A 25,431-nucleotide genomic window follows, 5' to 3' on the forward strand; every position below is an offset into this window, starting at 1 on the left:
AAAGAAGAATCATCAAAATCGGTTCACTAGGTGAGACGCTGTGAGTGGACAAACAAAAAAAAAACATACATACGGTATGAACTGATAACCGTCTCCTTTTTGAAGTCGGTTAAAAACTTCGAGTTAAAGGAAGTTGACTTCGAGATATTGAGAATAATTAGCATGGAGTTAAAGCCAAAAGAGTCGGGACTTGATAAAAACTTCTAGTTATCAGACTTCGAGTTATAGCGAATTGACTGTATAATATGAATTGAAAAGTTATTGACTTTGCTTTTTTTATAGAATTCTAAGATACATTTTTCACTGGAAATGTAGGAATTGGAAGAGCTAAGATTAGTTTCAAAAATAAATAAATAAAAGCATTGTTACATAAAGTTTGGAAACTATTTTTAAACTGTGGAGTAATAATGAAATGAGAAGAGAAAATGTCAAAATAAATAAATAAAAGGTTCACACAAATGTTAAATAATTGATTCGAAAACAATGAAACAATATCACAGTAATGTTTAAAATCTATACAGCAATAAAGCTATTATAGTACTCCTTGCCATGTAAATTTATAAACTAGTACAAATCTGCCACACCATATATGCCAACATAGAATGTAGTGACTTTAATTCATTAATAATATTTATCTTTACAAACTACGTTTTGAAATTCTATTCAAAACTTTTTAGAATTAGTAGCATACTAGTAACATATATAGTAATCACAGAGCTTTCAAGAAAATATCACAAAACAAGTGTCCCTTGAATAACACAATTAATTTGTACCATGCTATATGAAAACCATATTATGCAAGACTTTTTTTTTTAATTTCAATTATTATTTCATTTGTTTTATGTACCCAAAACATAAAAAAGGGCAATATGAACCATGTTGCAGCGAAACCGTGCTTCATGCTATATTGAAACTGTGGTATACGAAACTTATGAAATAATGCAAATCAAGGCAATGTATACTGTGTTACATTGAAGTCACGTAAAAAGGTGTAAAATTTTATGATAGTTGAAACTTTGTTAAAATAAAACATATAGAACCAGCTATTTAGTTTCATGAAACAAAAAAAAAAAAAGAAAGAAATAAATAAAATATAATCACTTATTAACTTCATTACAAAAAAAAAAAGATTTTCTGCAGCAATATAGTTTGTTTGAGCAGTAACAACGAAAAAATATTTCTATAAAATTAAATAAATAGCTACTAGCTATTTATAAAATTAAATAAATAAATAGCTATTGTTACATTTTTTATTTATTGTTTGCCAAATTTAGCTTAATGTTATATGCTATGTTTTTTAAGGATGACTTGAAACAAAAATAATTTTTTTTTTTTCAAATCGTAGAGAATCAAAACTGTGTACAATAACCGTATTATACGAGGACCGCCTGTATACCAGTCATACAATCAGGATTTAGTATTTTGATAGCATATCTTTCAAACTTATTTTCGAGTAAAAACCCAAGTAAAAAAATTGCTAATACACTTACAGCGCTTGTTACTGAAACAATTTAAATAGGACACTTTTTTAATGGAATCATTCTTGGGCTAACAGCATTAATCACAAAAAAAAAACTTACAAAATGATTTTTAAGTATGTTGTACAAAATGATTGAAAAGGTAAGTGTGTACAAAATAAAACTTTTAAATCATAAGTGTCAGAGATTTTTTTAAAATGTGAAATTGATATCAGAACGTACAGATTGTGTTGATTACCATTTTGATCAATGAAAATATGGAGTCTGATTTTACACAATGTTGGAATAAATAATCAATATGTAAAGCAATTTTCCTGCTACTTATCAAAAATAAAAACTGAATACAGTGGAACTTGGATATAGTAACACTGTTTATAGTGACAGCTTGATTAAAGCATCAAGAAATTTTAGTCCAATGACCAATTATGATGGTCGCCTATAATGGCACTTGCCTGTTACATCATACCTGCACATATTTTGGGTAGGGCACTTGAATGACGTTATAATAGAGTTTTAGCTTCACTGTATTTGTCTAGTTCTGAGTGAAATCAGGTCCATTTCGTCAACAATTATATTTAGAAAATTTAATTTAAATAAAACGAAAATAGCTATTTCAAACAATTTTAGCACATGAATTGTACCAAGTTTTTTTTTTTTTATACATCTTCTTATCTATTTCTTTTTCTCTTCTAGGGTGCCAATTTTAATTTCTGAATTGATAAAAGTTGATTGGTTTTGCAGCAAAATCTTTTGAGGGAATTTTTTTATTTTATAGAAAGCGATCAAAATAAAGGGAAATCAGGTGTTGTAATGTAGGACAAAGACATTCAAAAAAGTGTCAACAGAAAATACATGGTTATGCAAGATCATATTGCTTAAGACAAACCCTGCGGAAACAAATTGCGGTGGATTGCCTCACCCACCCATACTCACCTGGCATTGCATTATTTGATTTCTCTTTATTTTGATAATTATGAATTGAAAAACTTTACTTTCTGCTCCCCCTAATAAGTGGATTCTATGAAACCTTTATGAAGTTCATTCTGCTTGGGGGGAAAAAAGGATTAAAAAGTAAAAATTTGACCTTTTTTTCACGTGTTTTCAATGTTAAAAGAAAAATTTTAAATATTCAATAAAACTTAACATTCAAGCTTCCAGGACGGGAGGAAACTTTAGTGTCACAACTAAGTCAAAGGAAAATTTTCAAATAATGTTCAACTGAATTTGCATATGAACTTTTCTATAGCTAAGAGTACACATAATATTGAACATATGGTGTAGATCTTAGAAAACTTTACAAATATACATTGTCTCTGTCAAAAATAGTCCTCTCATTTTAATCACATATAAAAATCATGTGACATCAGAAGACTTCAGCAAAGCGTAAGTTTATAAAGGTTTAATTACAAGAAAAGCCAGTTTGTATTTCAATATGTTTTTACGCAATTCTTACTTCATCCAACCTTCATGTTCAACATGAGCTTCTTTATATTTGACAATTGGGGTGTAGATCGCTGGAAAGAAATTATTAATAATAATAATCGAAGTAAAATAGCCTATAAGCTTTTGCTAGAATTCAATTTGAAAATCAAAATACAAAACTAAAAAGTTCACCTTTTTACTCAAAGCTGCTATTTTATTCAAATCCAGAATTGGCGCAATCGAAGGCCGCCCATGAGCACACTGGAACGGGAGCTTACAATCTGCAAGCAAAACTAAAAGTTCCTGACATTCAGACAATGATAATGGATCTCCAAACTTTACAGCACCTGCAAAGTATTCAGTAAATTCATTTGCAGTCATCCCTTAAACAGAGATACTGTTCAATAATGACAACAGATACAAACCTCGACAGGCTTGAGAATTTAAGATGGCACATATTGATTTTGGTAGAACATAGGATACAGCTCTTGTCCTTGCAAGCATAATCAACCACTCTTTAATTGTGTTCTGAATAAAGATTTAATCATTAAAATAATTATGGTATTAAAATATTTTTATGAAAAATATGACAATAGTTATTACTTATAGACTGAGTAAATATTTGAAACAACATAAATGAAGTACAGGGGTGTCCCTCGCATAACACGGTTAATTCGCTCCGTGTAGTATCGAAACTGTGTTATAAAAGACTTTTTTAACACGCTTTTATTAGCTTCACCTGTATGTATGTATGTATGTATGTATCTTGTAACGGAATCTTGCAGCTCAAATTTCGCCCACTTCCTGCGATCGGATTCTTTTGAAATTTGGCACGCGACCTCAGACCCGATGACAATGCAATATTCTATAATCAAATTAATTAATTAACTCTTTTAATTGTTAGTTTCCTCCAATTTTAATCAATATTTTGGCATAAATCCAACAATGTGAAAAAAGAAAAATTTAAAAAAATACATTAAAAAATGCTCGCAAAAATTATTTAAAAATATCTACAAAAACCTTTAATTTTTCTGCATCAGACAAAATTTGTTCCAATGTTCCAAGGTAATTAGAACATGAAATATAATTGTTTTTAACTAATTTCATGCCAAAATTTAGGTGTGCCTTCAATTGGAAATTCATTGCTGATCAGACCATTGTTGAACAAAACTTTTATTCAAATGCATCTCAAATTTTCAAAGTAATATAAATATGATTTCCACAAACATACATCGATGACTCACAGTAGCTTCCCATCGGGGTGCCCTTGTCTTAACTTTAAGATATTACCTCGCACTCGTTTTATAAATAATTTCGTCGTCTGATAATTCTCCAACATAAGACTAAAAAACAGAAAAATAAAAAATAGTTTAAAAAACTAAAAAAACACGCTTTCGTAGCAAAATGAACTAAAAAGCGAAAAATAATCTTTGGAAGATAGTAGTTGACCAATCACTTAATTTTAATGTAATATAAAAAAGCGTGGGGGGCTTCTTATCAGTTGCTTGAATTTCTTCCATTTGTTGTCCAAGCAAAATTGTAAATAGACAGCACCCCACGCTTTTTTGTATTACATTAAAATTAAGTGATTGGTCAACTACTATCTTCCAAAGATTATTTTTCGCTTTTTAGTTCATTTTGCTACGAAAGCGTGTTTTTTTTAGTTTTTTAAACTATTATTTTATTTTTTAAATAACATTTTTACTTATTCTTAATACAAATCATGTATGTGCATGAGAAAAATTAGGTTAAGATGTATTGTGTTATATCAAAACTGTGTTATACAAGACTTGGAAACAATGTAAATCAAGGGATGTGTACCGTGTTACATCGAAACCAAGTTTCATAAAACAAAGTAAAAACTTATTAGAGTTATCAACCATTAACAGAATGTATTAAACAAAAATGAAATTCCATCTTTTTTAAATAAAACATTCGAGTTATATCAAAACCACAAAGTATTAAATTCAAGTTTTGTTCCGTGTAATATCGAAACCGTGTTAAAATAATCCCAAATTTGGTACCCTGTAATATTGAAACCGTGTTGTAGAAGTACTGAAGTACCATGTTATATACGAGGGACGCCTGTAATGGTAAAAGTTTATGAAAACAAATAAAAAACACTTTATATAAACAACAAATGAATGATTTTGCTTCATATAAATTTCTACAATAAACTAATATTACAAGTTTGCAAAGGTGTAGAAACAATATTAATAAGTTCTTAAAACAATATTTGTCAATGGAGTAAAATTTTGGTATTCACACACACATGCCAATAAAAACTTTTTCAGAACAGGGTCATGGTGAAAAGGTGTCTAAGAAAATTGTCGCCCAAGAAAATCTCAGTAGTTGTCTTGAAAAAGAAACTTACTGAATAGTTACAGGAGCATAATAGTTGTAAATAAGTTTTCAATGTGAACTACAGTGGACTTTCTCTGTCTGAACTCTCATTAATGTGAACACCCCGATATTCTGAACACATTTTGAGAGTCCCGGTGAAACTCCATAGACTTAACATAGTCTGACCTCTCTGTACTTTGAACACCCTATAACATGAACACTGCAGTATTGTGAAAGCTGTTTTTAACCCCCTTCAAGTATTACCTCTCTATATACTGAACATGTTCACAATCAGTACTCGGAAATTCCTATGAACGAAATTGGAAAATTTGAAATACCTCCACAATTTTATCTCAATAATTGAAAAATATTAAGATGAAAAGAAGAAGAAGAAAAATTATTTTTGTGGATAATGCTGCATTATGTAAAATCATACAGCTGAGCCTGAAGTTTCTGCTATTGAACTGCATATTTCAAGCTATTGAACTGTTGCATCAAGTAGTATTCAAAACCTTTAAAGTATTACATACGAGTAATATACAGCTGAGAATCACCTGGAAACCTTTTCACTTAAACAATTGGATGATAACATGTACCTTGCACGAGAATACACAATGCAAAAACAAAATAAAATTACTCTTTTTTTACAGGTAATGTATTGATAACTGCATTGTAATATTTTACAATTGAATGTTACGTAAAACTTTTTAAGTTAAAAAAGAAAGAAAGAAATGCAAGAGTTTAGGTCCTATGGAGTTTAATTAGATATTGCACTTGCTGCCAATCCAAAATTCAGCATCTCCATCTCAAAATCTGGTATAGCTCATTTGGCAAAGTACTGGACATAGTTCATTAACGCAATAAAATACATATGCATGCATTTCCAGTCTCCCTATATAATGAACACCCCATAATCTGAACATTTTTCTTCGGTCCAGTGAGTGTTCAAAATAGAGAGAGTCCACTGTATTAAAAGAATTAGGGTATATCTTTAAATATGGCCACTTTGGATGTCCATTAACAGATTGAGACAACGTAAGGGAATGTGGGGCAAAGGAGAAACGGTAAAAAAGTTTCAGTTTATAGTACCGTCAATCCAACAACATTCTAACTAATTTATTAAACATATATTTCATTCCAATAAAAAATAAATATAGCTAAACATCAAGGAAAACGATAATACCCAATCGTAAAATTTGTTATACATGTTGCAATTGTTGATAACAACAATTATTGGTTTGTAATTTTCTTTCCTTCTCGATGTTTCCCTTTGTTATGTAGGAAATTTTCAATAATTATTTTTGAAATTTCATGTGTGCTCCGGCCCTCGAGAATGATTTTAATATGAGGTGCAACCCTCTGGTAAAAAAAGATTTGGCACCACTGTTCTGGCATATCGATACATTTCAAATATTGTAGACCATATTTACAAAATAAGTTTATTGATTTGTGAAACCATTTTGTATGACACCAAAATTTCTAAAATGTAAAACCTCTGGTCCTAAGATGCATCATAGAAATACTCTACTCTACTAGAAAAAATGAATCTAGCATAAATACAGTTTAAAAAGTGAATATAGCATTAAAAAGTTCAAGAAATAATTAAAATTTAACCACATTTTAATACAAGTTCATAAAGTGCTTTATAGAAGACATTTGACACAACTCCGTATGCATTTATAGGCTTGCCCAATTTTTGAAATGCTCAACTGGAACACCAAAATGCACCCCCCCTCCCTCACAGCGTCGCCAATTTTCAAAAAGGTACACATCCCGAGCTGGTTTTTAAAGCATTTTAAAGGGTATTTCATTCTTAATGCTATGAATAAATGATTCCTAATTATGAACTAAAACTGGAGCAATTATGAATGATGCAAGCAGATAAATTTAAACAATTTATTTCTTACATGTTAACATCTATAATTTGCTTTAATAAGAAGAAACACTTTGAATGGGGGAAAAAAGTTTGAAAAATATTTCCTCTGCTAGGACTTTTTTAGATTTTTTTTTTTTTTTTTGGTTTTAATCTTGTAAAAATCCTCAAAAGCTAATCCGATATAATTTGATGTTTCAAATAAAAAAGTAATTATCCTTAATCCTTCACAGTAAATTATTTTTAAATTTTATTGGTCATCTAATCAAATTTATCTTTTTCTGGGACGTGAAGCAAACCAACCGGGACGCCGGGATTTTACCTGAAAACCGGGACTGTCCTGGTCAAACCAGGACGACTAGCACACCTAGTTAACAAGGGAATATTTCCTAAACTCCTCTGTCAGAAGACATTAAATATTATCTGACAATTTAAATGCAGCAAATATCACCAAATCAAAGTAAAACTGCTAGTACATTTTAGAAATATTACCTCCATTATACCTTCAATTTCAGCAAGTTTCCTCTTTAGTTTATTTGTTGCTTTATCCACCAAGCATGATGGAATAGAGTTAACAAAAATTACACCTGTTTCATCACTGAAGGAAATGTGAATTCCCAGCTTTTGCAGATTCATGTAGTACGTTCGAAGTAGCCTTATCTCTTCCGTTTCAAGAACCAGTTTCAAGGGGGAAGTCAGACTAGAAGTTTTAACAATTTTTTCATTGTTTTCATTTATTTCATAAAGTTCTGAAAATGAAACAAAAATTCAAGTAATCACGCATTTAGAATAAAGAATAACATTTATATTTGTTAACCTTCAGGGTGATTATAATTAAAGTCACGATTTCAAAACACTTTAGCTTTACAACTACCAGTCAGAGTAAGTTGATACTATACCAAAATAATCGCCAGGCAAAATTGCCCGCTAAAATTGCGGTGTCATCTAAACAGAGGCTCCCCAACTCTTACAAATTTAGAAAGGAGGACTTCTTGCTTCCAATCAAGAAGGTTAAAGTAACTAAACTTCCTTCACTTCCCTCAGATAAGGAAGAGGAGGATATTGAGTAAGAAGAAACTTTTCCACCCAATGATGAAGGGCAAGCAGATGACTCTAAAGGAATTTCTGAACCAGGGGCGGATTTACAGTCTGTTCAAGGGGGTGGTGGCGGTTGTGAAAACCGTAAAAGCCATATTCCTTCCCTCAAACCAGTCATAAAGGGGGGGGGGGAAGGGAATCAATTGCTCTCTTTTATCCTGCATTTTAAATACTAATCGCCCTTCTCGAACTTATCGTCCCATGAAGTAATAAATCTCCCCTTTGGGGGCTATCACCCCCAGGTTTGGAAAGCACTGTTTTAAGTCATAGCAAAATGTATTATCATACCAGTATAGTGTAGTCCATGGAAGAAAAAGGGTGGAAGACCCTTTCCTTCAATTCTATATTATTGGTTTTAGAAAATGACGGTCATGGAGGGGACGGTCGCCTCCACCGCCCCCCTAGTAAATCCGCCACTGTTCTGAACGCTTCATATTCACAGCAGATTGGTAAATAAACACAGAGAGAGAGTAACCAAACTTGTTAAAGAATGTTTCTCGTTGACTCTTTTTAATTAATAGAGGGATTGTTTTAAAAAAAATAAAGTTGAGAAACCAATTTTCAAAAAGAAAAACAGCTAGCAGCCCAAAAACATGTTTTTGCACTTATTATGCTGATCTTTCCCGCCTTTTATTCCGTCTCCACAAAAGGCTAAACTAAAATGTTTACTCCCATTTGTACTACTTTCCCATAAAAAACTTCCGAAATGTATTATAGCCTACCTTCTGTTAATTCCTCCAATCTCACTCTTTCATGAACTGCATGTTGATCGAACAAGACCAGTAAATTTTGATCTGAAAATAAAGTAGAAATCTTAGTGAAAAAATAAATATTGCATCACTGCATAGCTTTTAAATATTTCAAAATGTATTACTTGTATTGTTTTCATTGATATTGGACACAATACACGCTATGAATTTGCAATCCACTTGTCCAACAACCTAGTAAAACAGAACTATGAAGCATATTTTGTTTTTTGATTTCAGATTAGAACATACAGGGGCGTCTCTCGTATGACATGGATAATTTGTTACGTATAAGTATCAAAACCGTGTTATATAAGATTTTTTCAAAAATAACTTTTTAACTTATTCAATATCTTATTAATCATCTACATAGTAAAAATCATATTAATATGCATCGTGTTATATCAAAACCGTATTATAGGAGACTTAGAAATAATGTGAATCAAGGGATATGTGCCGTGTTATATTGAAACCAAGTTTTATAAAAACAAAGTAAAAGCTTATTAGAGTTATTAACAGAATGTATTAAACAAAAAATTCCATCTTTTTTAAACATAACTTTCGTGTTACATCAAAACCATGAAGTATTAAATTCAAGTTTCGTACCATGTAATATGGAAACCGTGTTATAATAATCGCAAATTTGGTACCGTGTAATTTCGAAACTGTGTTATACGAGGAACGCCTGTACATGAATCTACTTTTAAAAAATGAAGACACAGGAATGAAACAAATGCATTAAGGATACTACCATGACAGCTTATAAACAAAAAATTTGAAGAAGCATTTTTTCGCAATAAAATTCAAAAAGACAATCTGAAAACAAATAATATTCATCAAAAAATCAAAAGAATCTATCCATCATGGTGCACAATAGTATAATAATAGTCTTACCTTTAAATTCTCCAATGCACTCTTTGAGAAACGATATGAATTCAAAATGCAATACATTTGGGGTAAATTTTCTGAATATTTAATATCCTCCACACAATTCACCTGTAAAAAAATTAAATTTAGAGTTTAAGACTTTGAAAGGAAAAGTATAAACTCTGAAATCATTTTCATTCATCATTTTTGGATAACAAACATTTTCATTGGGATAACCCAACAGTATGCATCAAACAATTTTGTTTCAAGCAGTTTTTTAAGAGTATACAAGGCTAATAATGTTATATAAACAAGGCTGCTTTAAGGCTGCCTACTGCTCCCAACCCTAGACAAGGCAGTGCCGAAAAACAAATAACAGTTTACTCATTGATTTTTAAGCAAGTTTCTTTAACAGAAAAGAATACTTCACCATGTTGGAAATGATTATAGGTTTCTTAACAATATTAAATCATTATAAACAAAAGAAAATCAACTTCAAAATTGCCACAAGAATGTACACAGTATTCAGATTTTAGAAATAAATGAAGGCATCTACTTGAGAAGAAATAATATAAGTTTTTGTTTGATATCGGGTGCCCACAGGGGGGGGGGGGATTTTTGAAATTTATTTGTTGATTTATTTTAAGTTAAATTATTTACTTTATTTTATTCTGTTTATATTTCATTTCATTTATTTATTTAGTTTGTGTGTGTGTCAATGGCGTAGCACAGAACTTTTAAAATAAAATAATAGTAATAGTAATAATAATAATAATAAATACATATATAAATAAATTTTTAAAAAAGTATATAAAAATAAAAAATAATAACTAAAAAACAAAAAATAAACAACTAATTTTTTCAAAAAAGTAAATAAAATAAAAAGAGAGTTCAAAATAAAAAAAGGGAAAGAGTGTTGCGAATTTTTGTTTTTTTGGGGGGGGAGGGGGAATTAGCGCCATTGAACTTGGGGGGGGGGATGGGCACCCCTGTTTGATATGTTGCACCAAAGCTCACAATGGAAAGAATTAACCTAACATTTTAGATACTGTAAAAGCATTTGTTTTATTTTCATGGGCCTGTTTTAATTGCAAAATTGTTAGCCTCGCAAAATATTTTTGTCTGAACTTTTGGTTCTGTAATAGTACAATTTTCAAATTTTCAGCCTGCAAAATTACTATTATCTTCCTTTTTGCAAAAATTGTTGCTTGCAAAAATAAGTGCTTTCACAGTACTAAAAAGATATAAAATACATTACAATAGATGAAAAAATGCAAAAATATGAATAACGAAAAATTTGCAGTTCTTATCCCGTACCTGCTCACAGCAGTTTTAATCTTTATTAGTTCTTCTTTTAAATGCATTTATTTTTAAATCAGTGCAAGAGTTTATAAACAATCTGTATAATATCACAATATCCAAATGCAGCGAGTTTATTGAATGTTGATGGTAATTAAAAAGTCATGTTTTATAGAAAAATTCAAGTAACACTTACTTCAGACGGAACTTCAAACATAGGGTTTTGCCACTTAACAAGCATTTCTTCAATTCTGTTCTCTAAAAACAGAATAATATTTTAATGTACTGATGCAATTCAACTAGCTAATACAATTAATGCATTAGCAAAAATAAAAAAGTAGTAAATTAAAATTTTCATTTTACAATGGCCTCAAAAAGTTAAGGTACAACATGTTTTTCGAAGCTCACCATTAAAAAAATTGCAGTAACAATAAAATGCATGGTTTGCATAAATTATAATAATGAACTTTAAAACAATTTATGAAAAAACGATAGTTACCACTTTTATTTCATAGAAAAGAACATATCTTTATGAGTGAGAAAAAAATAAGCAAATATCAAGCTTTCGTACTTTTGTGTGTAAGTTGTCTTGATCTTTTACAACTGTTTTTGGCAGTTTCGGTGACAATAGTCAATAGAGTTTAGAAAATGTCTCAGAGACGTCGTTTGCCCGATTCGTTGAGGTTGCGGGCAGTTGGATGGATAGAAATGCAATTGTCTCAGGCTGATGCTGCTAGACATCTCAATGTGTCCCGTAGTATTGTTCAGCAACTTTGGGATCAATACCAATCAAAAGATTCTGTCTCCAGAAGACCTGTTCTAGACCAAGTTACAACACCTGTAGAAGATCGTTTTCTAGTTCTTTTGGCACGAAGGAGAAAAATCACTACTGTGCCGCAGCTTGTTGCAGACCATTTTGTAGCATCAGGAAGAAAAATCTCTGTTACTACGGCATGAAATCGTCTTCACAATGCAGGTCTCTATGCAAGACGACCAGTTGTGTGTGTTCCGCTCAACAGACCACAGCGAAAAATCCGCTTATGCTGGGCAAGAGAAAATGTTTCCTGGACCCAGCAGCAATGGCCTTCTGTGCTGTTTGCAGACAAGTCCAGATTTACATTGGAGAATGATTCAGGGCGTCTACTGATCTGGAGGGAACAGTGCACTTGATACCATTAATCTAATACTTTTGAAAGGCACAGTTATAGAGATGGTGGAATCATGGTTTGGGCAGGGATCTCGCTCGGTGGTCACTGACCTGCATGTGTTCCATGGAGGAACTCTGACTGGTCTGAGATATCGTGGTGAGATCCTTGATCCATATGTCCGCCCATATGCTGGTGCTATTGGTAATGACTTCATTTTGATGGATGGCAATGCACTACCTCACCGAGTTTGGATTGTTGAGGAGTATCTTGACGACCACGGTTTGGGAAGAATGGAACGGCCAGCTTGATCTCCAGACCTGAATCCGATAAAATATCTTTGGGACTATCTTGGCAGACAGGTTGCTACTTTAAATCCTCCTCCAAGGTTGTTAGATGAGCTGCAACAAGGCTTACTCTGTGTCTAGTCTTTGCTTCCTATTCCGGTGCCTGACAACTTAATCAACAGCATGAAAAATCAATGTTGCCAATGCATTTAACTTGGGGGGGACACATTCCTTATTAAAACCCATTTTTGTGTTGTTTCTATGACATTTTACTACATAACACTGTGATGTTCTGTTTTCTTCAAGAATGGATTTTTCCGCAAAGATTGCTTTTTTTTTGTTATAAATCGTTTTTGTAAGACACTAATACAAATTTCTATAATGCATTCAATAAGAAGCTATTTAATGCACATATCCTCCAAATTTTTTGTTTCTACATTCATTCATTTGCAAATTAGACACAAAAAACCGGTTGTACCTCAACTTTTTGAGGCCAGTGTATTTTCAACAACATTAAAAACATATTAAAACACAAATTCACAAAAATCTTGCATACATAAGCTTTTAAGTCATAGAAGACTCTAGAGGGTTATAGAGGGAACAATTTTTGAGTTCTCACATAGATTTTTTTCAAAATGATATTTAGCATCATAGATTGAAACCAACGTGCAACTATGAAGAGTTGGTTCCTTAAAAGATATACTACTTGTACTTTTAGGGTAAAACTTTTTTAATGAAAATATCATTGCATGTTGTCATCAGGATTTTTAGCATTAAAAAATCTATAACACTGGGGCCCTAAATTTTCGTAATGTATCATTAATTCAAATATTTAAAAAAAAATTTAAGGTAGAGTGCTAGATATTGCCCACCACTTATCTTTGCTGGGTTCCTAAACAGTGATGACAACAGCATTTCTGAAATCAATATCCTCTTGGACAGTCATTGAACTATTGATGTTTAAAATTAAATGAAACAATTTTTTTAAATAGTTTTTTTTTTTTTTTTTTTTTTTTTGCTGAAAGGTGATAAATCATTCATTCCCTACACCAAAGTGAATGCTCAAAAAATAATAAAAATGTCAGCAAAGTAAATTCAACAATTTAGGCTAGGTAACAACTGTTCTTGGAAAGATTTTCATCGGTGAATGCACATAAAAAAAACTCTCAGACTTCAAAAATGTAACAGTATCTGTCAAATTCAATAATGTAAATAGCTATTAACAGAAAAAATACTAATACAAATACAAAAGTGACGAGCAGCAACAGGCTCTGGGCCCAGCTAGACTGGTCCTAGTCAATTTACAATCCCCAGTGAAGATCAATGGCCCTCTTAAAACTATCTACTCCCGTGCTCATTACCACCTCTTCCGGTAAGCTGTTCCAAGGTTCCACTACTCTGCTATAATAATAATTTTTCCTAATATCCATGTTAGCCAGAGATTTAAATAGCTTAAAACAATGACCCCTTGTCCTGCTTTCAGTGCTAAACTTCAGCCCCGTAACATCTTTCATTTTAATAAATTTAAACAACTGAATCATGTCCCCTTGGTCTCTTCTTTGCTCAAGACTGTACATTTTTAGCCTTCTAAGCCTGGAATCATAGTCTAAATGAGAAAGTCCATTTATTAGCCTTGTAGCCGCCTTTGAACCCTTTCCAATACATTAATATCTTTCTTAAGATAAGGAGACCAAAACTGAACAGCATACTCCAAATGAGGTCTTACCAAACTTCTATATACGGGCAGGAGAACTTCTTTAGATTTGTTTGAAATAGATCTATTGATAAACCCAAGCATCTTATTGGCTTTGTTGCTAGCTATGCTACACCGTTGGCTGAGCTTTAAATCCTGACTTATTAAGACGCCCAGATCAGTAACTTTTTTTGCCTGACATTTCCCAACATTAACAGCCATACCCCATTTATCAGCCCACTTTGTAATATGATCTAGATCCTCTTGCAGCTGATTTGCTTGTTCTTCATTTTCTACACTCCCCATAACTTTGACATCATCAGCAAAACAATTCATGTTCCCAGAAATATTTTTATAAATATCGTTCATAAAAAATGAATGAATTTGTTGTTGCACCAACAATTGAACATTAGATAATCAGGGGTACCTCCCCCCAAACCCCCTCCCCAAAGGAAAAAACAAATAATTAAAAAAAGACCATGAACCCCCTCCCCACTAAATGGGCACCCCCGAGAGACATGCGACAAATGCCCATTGATAGCTATGCCATCTCACCAAAAATAAAAAAAAAGCTGCAAAATTAAATGTATTTCATTTGAAATTGTGTTGCTTTATAGACATGGAGTGCCACATAGATAAGTATTGTTCCGCAATCTCTTTAATTACATATTGAATGCATAGTGTGGCTAAAAAAGGTAAGAGGACACATAACAATTTTTTGAGGACAAATGAAAATTTTCAATAGCCATCCTCGTAGACTGGTAAGAACTCACCGATTTCCTGAAGCTTATTACTAGAAATGCAATGAATGATTGTTAGGCAAAATAGTCCATTCAATGAAGGCAAAAAATTCGGGTGAAAAAAACAAAAAGACATAAAGAAAAATATTGAAATTCTGAAAACAAATGCAAATATAACAGAAGTGCAACACACAAATCCTTTTGATTATTCTTTCAACCCCCCCTGATGTAGTTTGTGCCCCAACTTTTGATATTCCAGTCAAAGGAAAAAAGTTTAGCTAGTTATATTTGTTCCAAATGTTTAATAAAAATATTAAAATCTACTGGAAAATTACATCACCGGAATTCTCCAGAGGGATCCTCCATTTTTTACACAGCTCATCGCTTTCTTGTTCTTTGACAAAAGTATTGAGTTTAATCCTGAGTTCGGCTTGCTCATCAGATATTGGCTCATCATTAGAATGCAGTTTTTCTGCACTTTGTTTCGAAAGAAATGGAGAGAAATCATGACTAAGAAAAAAATGACTTGCATTGCTACCTGCAACATTTTAAAAAGAAAAAAAAAACTTAAATTTGATAATAATAAATCAACTCATGTTTTTTAATTAGAATTATTCAATCAATAAATTTTGTAAAGATTAAGACATATTTAGGCATAATTCTTCAACACCTGTAAAATAATAATTATTCCTCACAGCACATTTTCTAAACAAAATGTTACTTTAATAAAAAGGTTTAAAACTTCAGCACAAATTACGACACTTCGTTATTAACATTTAGCTTTTCTATTTAAAAATTATTTTTCTTATGTGTGCCAAATGCAGCCCTCCAGTTTTTAAGAACTGAAAAATTTTCAAGTTGAGACCAACTAAATAGAAATGATTCAGCTTTAAATGTGGAAATCTGCAGAAAATGATAAGAAACTACTGTAAAATAATTTTAACACAAATGTTAGTTTGATGCTTGAGAAAACAATTTTTTTTTTGGAAGAATAAAAAGACTTTACACACTTCATTCCACATTTTTTTTTTCAGAAAATTCATCTTTGTCTTTTTTACTGTATTAGTTAAACAATATAGACTACAATATAAACAATACAAACTAGACTTACTACCAAACGGCACGACCTTGAGGGTCAGGGATTTGGACAAAATTCTAGATATAGGTTTATTCCAACTAGATATTACCCAGGTATAGCGGTTTGACTGCATAGGCCCTAGTTCGGCTGCAACGGGAGTCCAAAGTTGATAATTTGGACCCAGAAATGCAATGGAATTTCCTTTAAAATTACCATTTTTAACACTTTTTCTGCTATTGTTCTGCAGAATGAGCCGTTTGCATGCTTTATCTTTGAATTAACTAAGTTGAATACTAATTTTTAATAAGCAGTTCTCAAATTCAAATTGGCTACTACTTTTAATTTCAATAACTTGAATGCCAAAATAACATAGTAACAGGATATTTATCGTTTGCAAATGAAACTAGTTATTTTCGTTATTAATCGTTTGCTAGTAACAAATATTTATCGTTTGCTAATAAAAACATTTACTTTAACTGGATATTTATTGTCTGTTATCAAAGATATCCCACATTGATAAGCAAAAAATAGGAGATGAGAAAAAACTCTGATTTGTTGCACATGGCACACAAAAGAACAAAAATATAAGATCGTATCGAAGTTTAAAATAACTTAGATAATGCCCATAAATACTGTCCTCCCTTATACTTAATTTACTAACAAACTAGTATGTTGTGGCCATCACGAAACTTTCTTCTATATTTTTCTTTTTTTTTTTTCTGATCCCTCCCCATGCTTGACGAGGAAGCAATATTCCCAACAAAAACAAAATTACACCTGCAAAGGCTTGACGACCATCCCAATGTCTGAATTATTGCAAAAGCAAAGCAAAGAGCGAAAATTGAAAGTTCCTTTAAAAGCCTTACTTGAATTAATTACAAATATTTTATTTGTTAACAACCATAAGATGGCAACAGTTAAAAATTTTAAATCATTGAGATAATATTTCCTATCATTTCCATACAATTAAAATCACGAGAAATACGCAGACGACAATCTATTACGATTTATCTTTCTTATTGTTGCATTAATAAAAATATTTTTATTCGCAAAAAAAAAAAAAAAATCAACACCTCTTGGAGCGATCGGCGTCAAAATTGAACCAAAGCCTGTTTACACATGGATTCACATATATTCCAAATTTCAACCAGAACGTAGCATTACTTCTTGAGATAGGACACTCAAAATGGAAAAAAAGAACGGGTGATTGCGCTACCCCCCCTTTTTAGCTGTTGACACAAAAATAAAATCAGTTCTTATACCCACTAAGGGCTACTTGCCGATAAATTTTTCTTTCATTCCGTTCATTATTTCTTGAGATACAGCAGTCACAATTGACGACAAAAAACGTTCTATAGCTCAACCCCCGTTTGCGTTATTGACACCAAAATTGAATCAGCACCTGTTCCTGTTAATACCAACATATGGACCAAATTTTGTTTGATTCCGTCAGTTACTTCCTGAGTAATAGCAAGCACGCGTAACTCGAAAAACGTCCCATTGCTCCACCCCCCTTGGAGGAATTCGCGCCAAAAACTAATGGGCACAAGTTCACATAGGGGCACATATGTGTACCAAATTTCGTTCGATTTCATGCGGTAGTTTTTGTTGTAGAGCGGCCACAAAAAACTGGTCACACACAGACGTGACACACATACACACACACATACAGACAGACAGACATTTTCCAAAAATGGTCGAAATGGACTCAGCACACCTCAAAACTTTCGAATCCGTCAAAATTCGAAATTCGAAAATTTGCACGAATCCAATACTTTCTTCTATATATTAGATATAGAAGAAAGTAAAAATTAAAAAGGTGTAAAGAGATCGAACATAGTGTTGAATTCTGAAATTCCAATGGAAACGCCATTGCATTTCCGGGGCCAAATTAGCAACTTTGGACCCTCGTTGCAGAGAAACTAGGGTCTATGCAGTCAAACCGCTTTACCTGCGGTCATATCTAATGGGAATGGACCTATAGCTAGAATTTTGTCCAAATCCGTGACCCTCAAGGTCGTGCCGTTTGGTCGTTAGTTACTAGGACCAGTCTAGCTGGGTCCAACGCCTGTTACTGGTCGTCACTTTTGTATTTGTATTTGTATTTAATATGTTAAAAATATTTTTTCCTTAAAAGACCAAAATTTATTGCTTAACTTCTCTAGAACTAAAAATTCCTCATAATTATTTTGAAAGTGAATAACCTTGAGACTAAAGTTACAAACAACTCCCCTGAATCTGGAACTAAGGCAAGACTGCAAGCAAATACCAAACAGTTGAGTTATAGCATCTAGAAATTGCAATTTTGCCCTTCTTTTAAGCTCATCAGTTTAGAAAAAAGATGTTAGGAAAAATTATTATTATAGCAGGGTAGTGGAACCTTGGAACAGCTTACCGGAAGAGGTGGTAATGAGCACGGGAGTAGATAGTTTTAAGAGGGCCATTGATATTCACTGGGGATTGTAAATTGACTAGGACCAGTCTAGCTGGGCCCAGAGCCTGTTGCTGGTCGTCACATTTGTATTTGTAAAATTGAGCTGGCATATATTATACTCAAGATTTTATCTTCACTTTTTTGAGGTAAAGCTGTACCATGTTTGTGAAACTCTTACAATTGTGCTAAAGTATTTTTTGCTGACAGCATGAAGATATACTCAGCTTCTATAATGCCTACAGTTGGGTTATGGCTACATCAGATTGATGAGCCTAAAGCTATTGCAAAACTTCAGTCTTTGGACGCTGTAACTACGCTTTTTGATATTTGATTGCAACCTTGAAAACTGTTTTCTTCGGTAACTACATCAAAAAATCAACTAAATTTCTTGCATTTTAAATTATTTAAAAAGGATTTTTAAAAAAAAATTTGTTGTCAATTTTTTTATACTAATTTCCTAAAATGGATTTGAAACATTTCAGCAACAAACCAAAAGCAATCATCATAATACGTATAAATATAATAACATATTTTTAGTTCATAATACTTTGGAAGTAACCAAAATATGGTTTTTTATGTCACGAAAAAAAAGAGAGAGAGAGAGAGAAAGCAAGAAAGGAAAAAAAAGAGAACTATCATTGTTATTGACAAAGCTACAGAAGTAACTGCTGGATAATGTAAAATACATAAGGAGCCTGATAGTAACTATTAGATAGTTGAAAAAAGTAAATTCACTTCACAAACCGCTGACGCTCATTATCAAAGCACATATAGAAGAGTGAACCTACCTTTCTCTAATTCATTATTTATTTCTGGATCTTCAGGTACACATTCAGGAGTTTCATAGCTTGAATTTCCAGTAACTGAATCTATGTAAACTACTCTCCCGTTGATAGGATCTTTCCGCAAAATCCATCGGCTAGGAATCTTTTTCATTTCATGGAGACATGCAGTAGGACTTGATGTCTGATGAGAAGTCACATTAGTATTTGCTTTCTCGTCTGAAATATTTTCAACTGGAAGTGCAGTGCTGTGCTCCTCAATACCTTCTGCTATAAGTGTACCATTATGTTGGACAGTATTTTCAAGAACATTACCTACATCAGTATTTGAAGGTTCAGATTCATTCTCATGTGATAACATGACACAAAATGGCGAATCAGAATTTTTATCTTTGCAGAAATCATCCTTTGTTAAACATGCAGAAGTGTCATTTTCATTTGAGGATGACGAGTTTGTGAAAAATGCATTGTTTTCACAAAGTGCAATACTGGAATTGACATTTTGTTCAGGATTGTTATCAGCAACAGAGAGAGCAATCTGATTCGTATCATGCAATGGAGTATTTTGTTCTAAACTAGATTCATTAATACTAGCACTGAAGCTAGAAAACGGCATTTCTGCAGCAATTTTTACAAGTTCTGAAACACAGGCGGAATTAGAAACAGTGAACTCTCCAGTACTAGCCGGTGGTATATCTTCTAAATTTTCGTCTTCAGATCCTTCAATTTTATCAGTTTTTAATCCATCCTTGATATTTTCCACAAAGTTAGATGAAGCTGCTTTTTCATCTACAAAGCCATGGAAAGTATTTACAAATGGCTGAAGAAAAATGTTAGTGTCTCCATCATCTAATGCATAATTTTCACGATTAGGATCAGAACTAGAGAGTGAACTTAAAACATGTTTATCAGATTCCACAGTGCAATCGGAATTATTTTCATCTTTTGAATTATGAACCTGATTTGAAACATTTTCCACGCTGCTTTTCAAGTTAACTTCTTCCTCTACGAAATGATATTCAGGAGAAGAGCTATTACTGGTTGAAGAGGATTTCAACCTTTTAATCACAGATGTATCAGAACTGTTTCCCTCATCATCTTCCTGATGTAAAGTTTTCCCTAGATATTTTCTGTTATATCTATTAAAAAAATTTGATTTTTGTAACTGAAAAGTATTCAATTTATCTCTAAACTCAAACCTAGACACTATATTTTTTCCACTTTTATCAAAAGGATTAGCAAAGGGTACATTATTGATTTGGTTACATTCCATATCAACATTCACTTGCCTTTTTGAAAAAGTAACTGGTTTTAGAAAAGAACCTGTATCACAAACTGGAGTTTCATTACCTTGCACAGATGGGCACTGTATTGATTTGTTTTTTGTAACAGACATAACCAAAGCAGCATTTTCCAGGGATAATCTTGCATGACTATCTTGTGAAAGTGATGGACATTGTACAGATCTATTTTTTACTTTCACTGAATCAGGAAATTTAAATTTCCCATCAGTTTTACAAGTTTTATTAGGTTCTGAATGATTTCTATGGGAAGAACTTGTTCTAATGCTCAAATGTTTGGTTTTACTTTTAGAAGTAAAATTATACTTCTCTCTCAATCTAAGCAAAGCACCTGATTGGCCTTTCTCTAAATTAGACAATGTACTTTGTACAGGAATACGCAGCATAACAGGACTGTCAACAGGAAATACAGACCTGTTAGGAATATCAGGTACTTGACTCGCAAATGAAATAGTGTCAGAATTCTCTGTATTTCCACTGAGCGAAGTTTTTCTTTTTCCATTCTGAAACTTTAAAGTATCAAGTATGGATGCATTAGATTTTGTATTTTTCAAACAAACTAAATTCTGATTTGTTTCATTTAGATTTGCATTGTCTGTAACATGTCTTGTGCTATTTTTTTCTTGATACTTAACCACTGTAAAGTCTTGCCTTGAATGATCATTAAAGTCTGAAATTGAATTAAAACTAGTGAAGTCATTTGCTTCGGTATTTTTATTCCGAGTTTCTGTGATATTGAACCTTGATGGTTCCCCAATCTCAGGATTCAACCTTTTAACCGCATTGGAAAATAAACCATTTGCACATGAAGTCAAATCAAAGTCATTTGGTGGCAAAACATTATTTTTATCCAATACCGTAGATGCTTGTTCTTCAACACTGGAAATAAGTTTTTCAGACTTCAAAAAATTCAAAATTGCATCTTCAGTGATTTTCAAAACTTTATCCCATTCCGAGAATTCTATTACTGTTTTACGGGGCTCAAAAATGACATCACACTTGCTGTATGGACATACTATGTTAATTACATAGATAAAAAACTGCATTTGAGATTTAACAGGGCTTTCTGGGGTTGATTTCAAAGGATCAACTTTTAATCTCTGCTTGCAACTCAAAGCCTGACCCAAAATCGAATTTATCAATTTCTGAAGTCTTGTCTTCAGGACACATCTTTTATTCACATAAAGGAATTGCAAGTCCTTTGTTGCACTATGATCCGTGCTTATGTATCCATCTATTTCATAATCATCAACTCGATGATGAAAGCTTTTGAGGCAGCCAGCTCTAACCTTCCCAAATAATTGAGCAAACGCTAGTGGCAAGGACTGAGATTTTTTAAACTGGAAGCACATATCTCCAGTAGCTTCACTTTCTAAGGAAAAAGACAGATGTGGATGCATGAGAGCAATCGACTGCAGCGTCCTCCGACACTCGTTGATATCCAAAGATTCAGAAATGGACTTTTTTCTGACAGGAAGGTTATACATAAAGTCAAATACTGAAATTGTGGTCCCTTTGCTTGGGCGATCCTTGATGGATTTTTTCGGTCTCGGTGCTTTTCCTTGAGTGAATATTTTGCAGTATGTATTTGCATTATTTGCAGTCCGAGATTCTATCATTAAAATTGAAGAAATGTCTTTTAAGCTGGCCAGAGCCTCTCCTCGATATCCACTGAATCGCAAATTTTCAAGATCATGAAGTGAGTGGCATTTGCTTGTTGCATACCTTAAAGATCAAAAAAAAAATCAATTAGTATTCAAAGTATGATATAATTTAGAACAATTAACCCTTACAGAGGCATTAAACATGATATGAGTCAAAACAAATATTCAGTGCTGCAAAGAGGTTATAGCAACCTAATCAGATATTATAGGCCCGGCTCTGTAGGGGGGCCCATCTCATAATCTGAGTAGCACAAATTTTATTAGTTTTGTAGAGGGAGGGAGCCTGGTGACCCCTGACAAAGGGTTCTTGGGGACCCAGCAAATATTTAGTACATAGAGAGGAGCTGGTTAACTTTGTTTTGAGTGGCAAACTAAGAAATATGAAAACAGAAAAGCATATTCCGAACTATTTCAAACACAATAAATGCATTTTTCATTGAATAAAACTTCTCAGAAGCAAAACAGTCTTTTTTTTTTTAATTATCAGTTCAATACTTAAAAAGAAAAAATTGCATATTCTGTCAAAACAGAAGAGGCAAATATTTTCCTGTAAATTTCCCATGTTCCATTTAAGTGGCAATTGGATTGTTAATGCCCAAATCGTAAGACTTGATAATCAGTATACACTCAGAAATGGCTTATTTAGAAATTTTCATCCAAAACGGAACAATGTGCATGCAGTAGCATGCCTACGGGGTCTGGCGCTCCTGGCGAACTTAAGAGATTGCGCTCCCCTGAGTTGCCCCATTGTTAAGTCACTGGAGGTCACTGTGACCTCCTTTTTTTTGGGGGGAGGAGGGCATTTGACTAATTGATTTGACAAATTAGGAGACAGTATCGCAACTTTAATATTCTTATTTTCTTTTTTAAAATTGTTTTCAATAATGCCCAATGTTTCTTCGCAGTAAATGTTATTTATGGATCTGTGTTCATGCTCTAATTTTATCATTGAACCAAATGAGAATAATCTTTTTTCATCTCCGTTTATAGAAATGTATTTATTTATTTACTTGTTTTCAAAACAGCTTCAATTTTTAATAGATTTTGTTTCAAACCACTAGGAGAATCTATAACAAACATATTTATGCATTTTTTAAAAGAAAAAAAAGAAACTTTAAAATTTTTTAAATAAAAATCAAAGCATTTAAAAAATTCTATTACAATTAGGAAAGCAAATCAAATACAAAAAGCATTGCTAATCAAAAATTAACTAAAAAACACGACCATTTACATATGTGCAAAATAAGAGCACTATATATTCGCTAATTAAGGCTGCCCAATGTTTTGTTCAAATGAGACTTTTTATGTTTAGATTATTTATTATAATGAGAATAAATACTCAGCCTAAAAAAACTATAAAATGTCGCCAGCTCCCCGAAAAAATGGAATCATCCAGCATAGAACGCCCTCAAACAGCCGCTCCCTGGTATACAAATTGTGTGATAGGATTTCACGGCATGGGTAAAATTCCTTTTTCTTTTTTTGAGAATTAAGGATTGTTTCATTTTTCCCTCTGGTCTCTTTTTCTTGCGAGTTTTTTTTTAAATTCATTTTTTTATTTATTAAAAATATTTTTCTACTTATATGATCATTTCCTTTTTTCTTAATTTCAAAAAAAAAAAAAACCTTTTTTTTAACAAAAAATCAGTTGAAATGCTGCCCTTCTAGCTGCTGCGCCCCTAGCAAAAGCAACTCCTGCCAACCCTTGGCACGTTACTGTGTGCATGCTCACAAGAGAAGAACCCTAATTTCAACTGAATTCAATGGCCAAATCCTAATCCAATCTTGCTTACAACTAAAAAGTTATCAAGCTTTAGTCACATGTAACTCAATAAAAGTCACTTTGTATGCATATAAGGGTGATTGGGAAATATCTAGTCACAGTTTGAAGAGAGTTAGAGGGGACATATATAAAAGCATTTGCAGCATAATATGTACATAGATACCCCAAGCACAGCTGGAAGAGGGTTTGAATTACAGCACTACTGCTGCATAAAATCACAGAGGTGTACTTCTTCCTTTCCCATCTTCACACAAGATGTGTCTGGATGCGCTAATACTTTTATTCCTTCATACCACTTTAGACGCTTGACCAGATATTTTTCAATCACCCTCAGCCAGAATTTTCAGTCTGGTAGGCAAGTAAGTCATAACAGTCCTTATCTTCTTTATCTTTATCTTTACTAATAATAAAGCTGAAAGTCTCTCTGTCTGGATGTCTGGATGTCTGTGACGCGCATAGCGCCTAGACCGTTCGGCCGATTTTCATGAAATTTGGCACAAAGTTAGTTTGTAGCATGGGGGTGTGCACCTCGAAGCGATTTTTCAAAAATTCGATGTGGTTCTTTTTTTATTCCAATTTTAAGAAAAAAACTATCATAAATTACGAAATTATCATAATTTGGAACCGTAATATGGGCACAAGCCGATTGGCGAGATACGAAATTATCATAACGTGGAACTGTAATGTCGGTACAAGCCAATTGGCGAGAAAATTCACCATACATTATTTGTAAATATACAGGCAAACCAAAAGACCTTTAATTTTTCTATTACGGGCGAAGACGTGCGGGTGCCACTAGTTACTAATAAAAAAGCTGAAAGTCTCTCTGTCCGGATCTCTCTCTGTCTGTCAGGATCTCTGTGACACGCATAGCGCCTAGACTGTTTGGCCAATTTTCATGAAATTTGGCACAAAGTTAGCTTGTAGCATGGTGGTGTGCACCTCAAAGCAATTTTTCGAAAATTCGATGTGGTTCTTTTTTTATTCCAATTTTAAGAACATTTTCACAAGCAAAATTATCATAAGATGGACGAGTAAATTACGAAATTATCATAACGTGGAACCATAACATGGGCACAAGCCAATTGGTGAGAAAATTCCCCATACATTATTTGTAAACACACAGTTGAAGAAAAGACCTTTTAGTTTTCTACTATGGGCAAAAGCCATGCGGGTGCCACAAGTATCTATATAAATTATTAAATTAAGATTGGGTAAAATAAGTTATTCTGCTGAATTCTGTCAATGTCACCAGAATCTGACTATGACTTTTAGGAACACGGGCAGAAATTCTTTAGAGCCCCCCTCCCCCATTAATACTAAATAATGAAGTACACATTTTGATACTTAAGAAACAAGGCCAAATTCGGCAATGTCTTACAACACAATACATACTAC

General features: G+C 32.7%; 1 protein-coding gene across 1 annotated transcript in view; it reads right to left on the reverse strand.

Moving 5' to 3' along the window:
- Nucleotides 1-2,863: 2,863 nt before the first annotated feature.
- LOC129229813 (DNA mismatch repair protein Mlh3-like) overlaps nt 2,864-25,431 on the reverse strand; it is a 51,489-nt gene continuing 28,921 nt past the window's right edge. The window contains exons 3-13 of the mRNA XM_054864188.1: nt 21,528-22,311; nt 20,893-21,095; nt 19,292-20,424; nt 11,323-11,384; nt 9,855-9,956; nt 9,089-9,155; nt 8,937-9,008; nt 7,609-7,865; nt 3,326-3,428; nt 3,093-3,247; nt 2,864-2,992 (exon numbers count right to left, since the gene is read on the reverse strand). Of these exons, the coding sequence (XP_054720163.1) occupies nt 2,933-2,992; nt 3,093-3,247; nt 3,326-3,428; nt 7,609-7,865; nt 8,937-9,008; nt 9,089-9,155; nt 9,855-9,956; nt 11,323-11,384; nt 19,292-20,424; nt 20,893-21,095; nt 21,528-22,311 (2,998 nt within the window). The 3' untranslated portion in view covers nt 2,864-2,932. The remainder of the gene's footprint in view (nt 2,993-3,092; nt 3,248-3,325; nt 3,429-7,608; nt 7,866-8,936; nt 9,009-9,088; nt 9,156-9,854; nt 9,957-11,322; nt 11,385-19,291; nt 20,425-20,892; nt 21,096-21,527; nt 22,312-25,431) is intronic.

This window comes from Uloborus diversus, chromosome 9 (assembly GCF_026930045.1).
Source record: "Uloborus diversus isolate 005 chromosome 9, Udiv.v.3.1, whole genome shotgun sequence".
NCBI lineage: Eukaryota > Metazoa > Arthropoda > Arachnida > Araneae > Uloboridae > Uloborus > Uloborus diversus.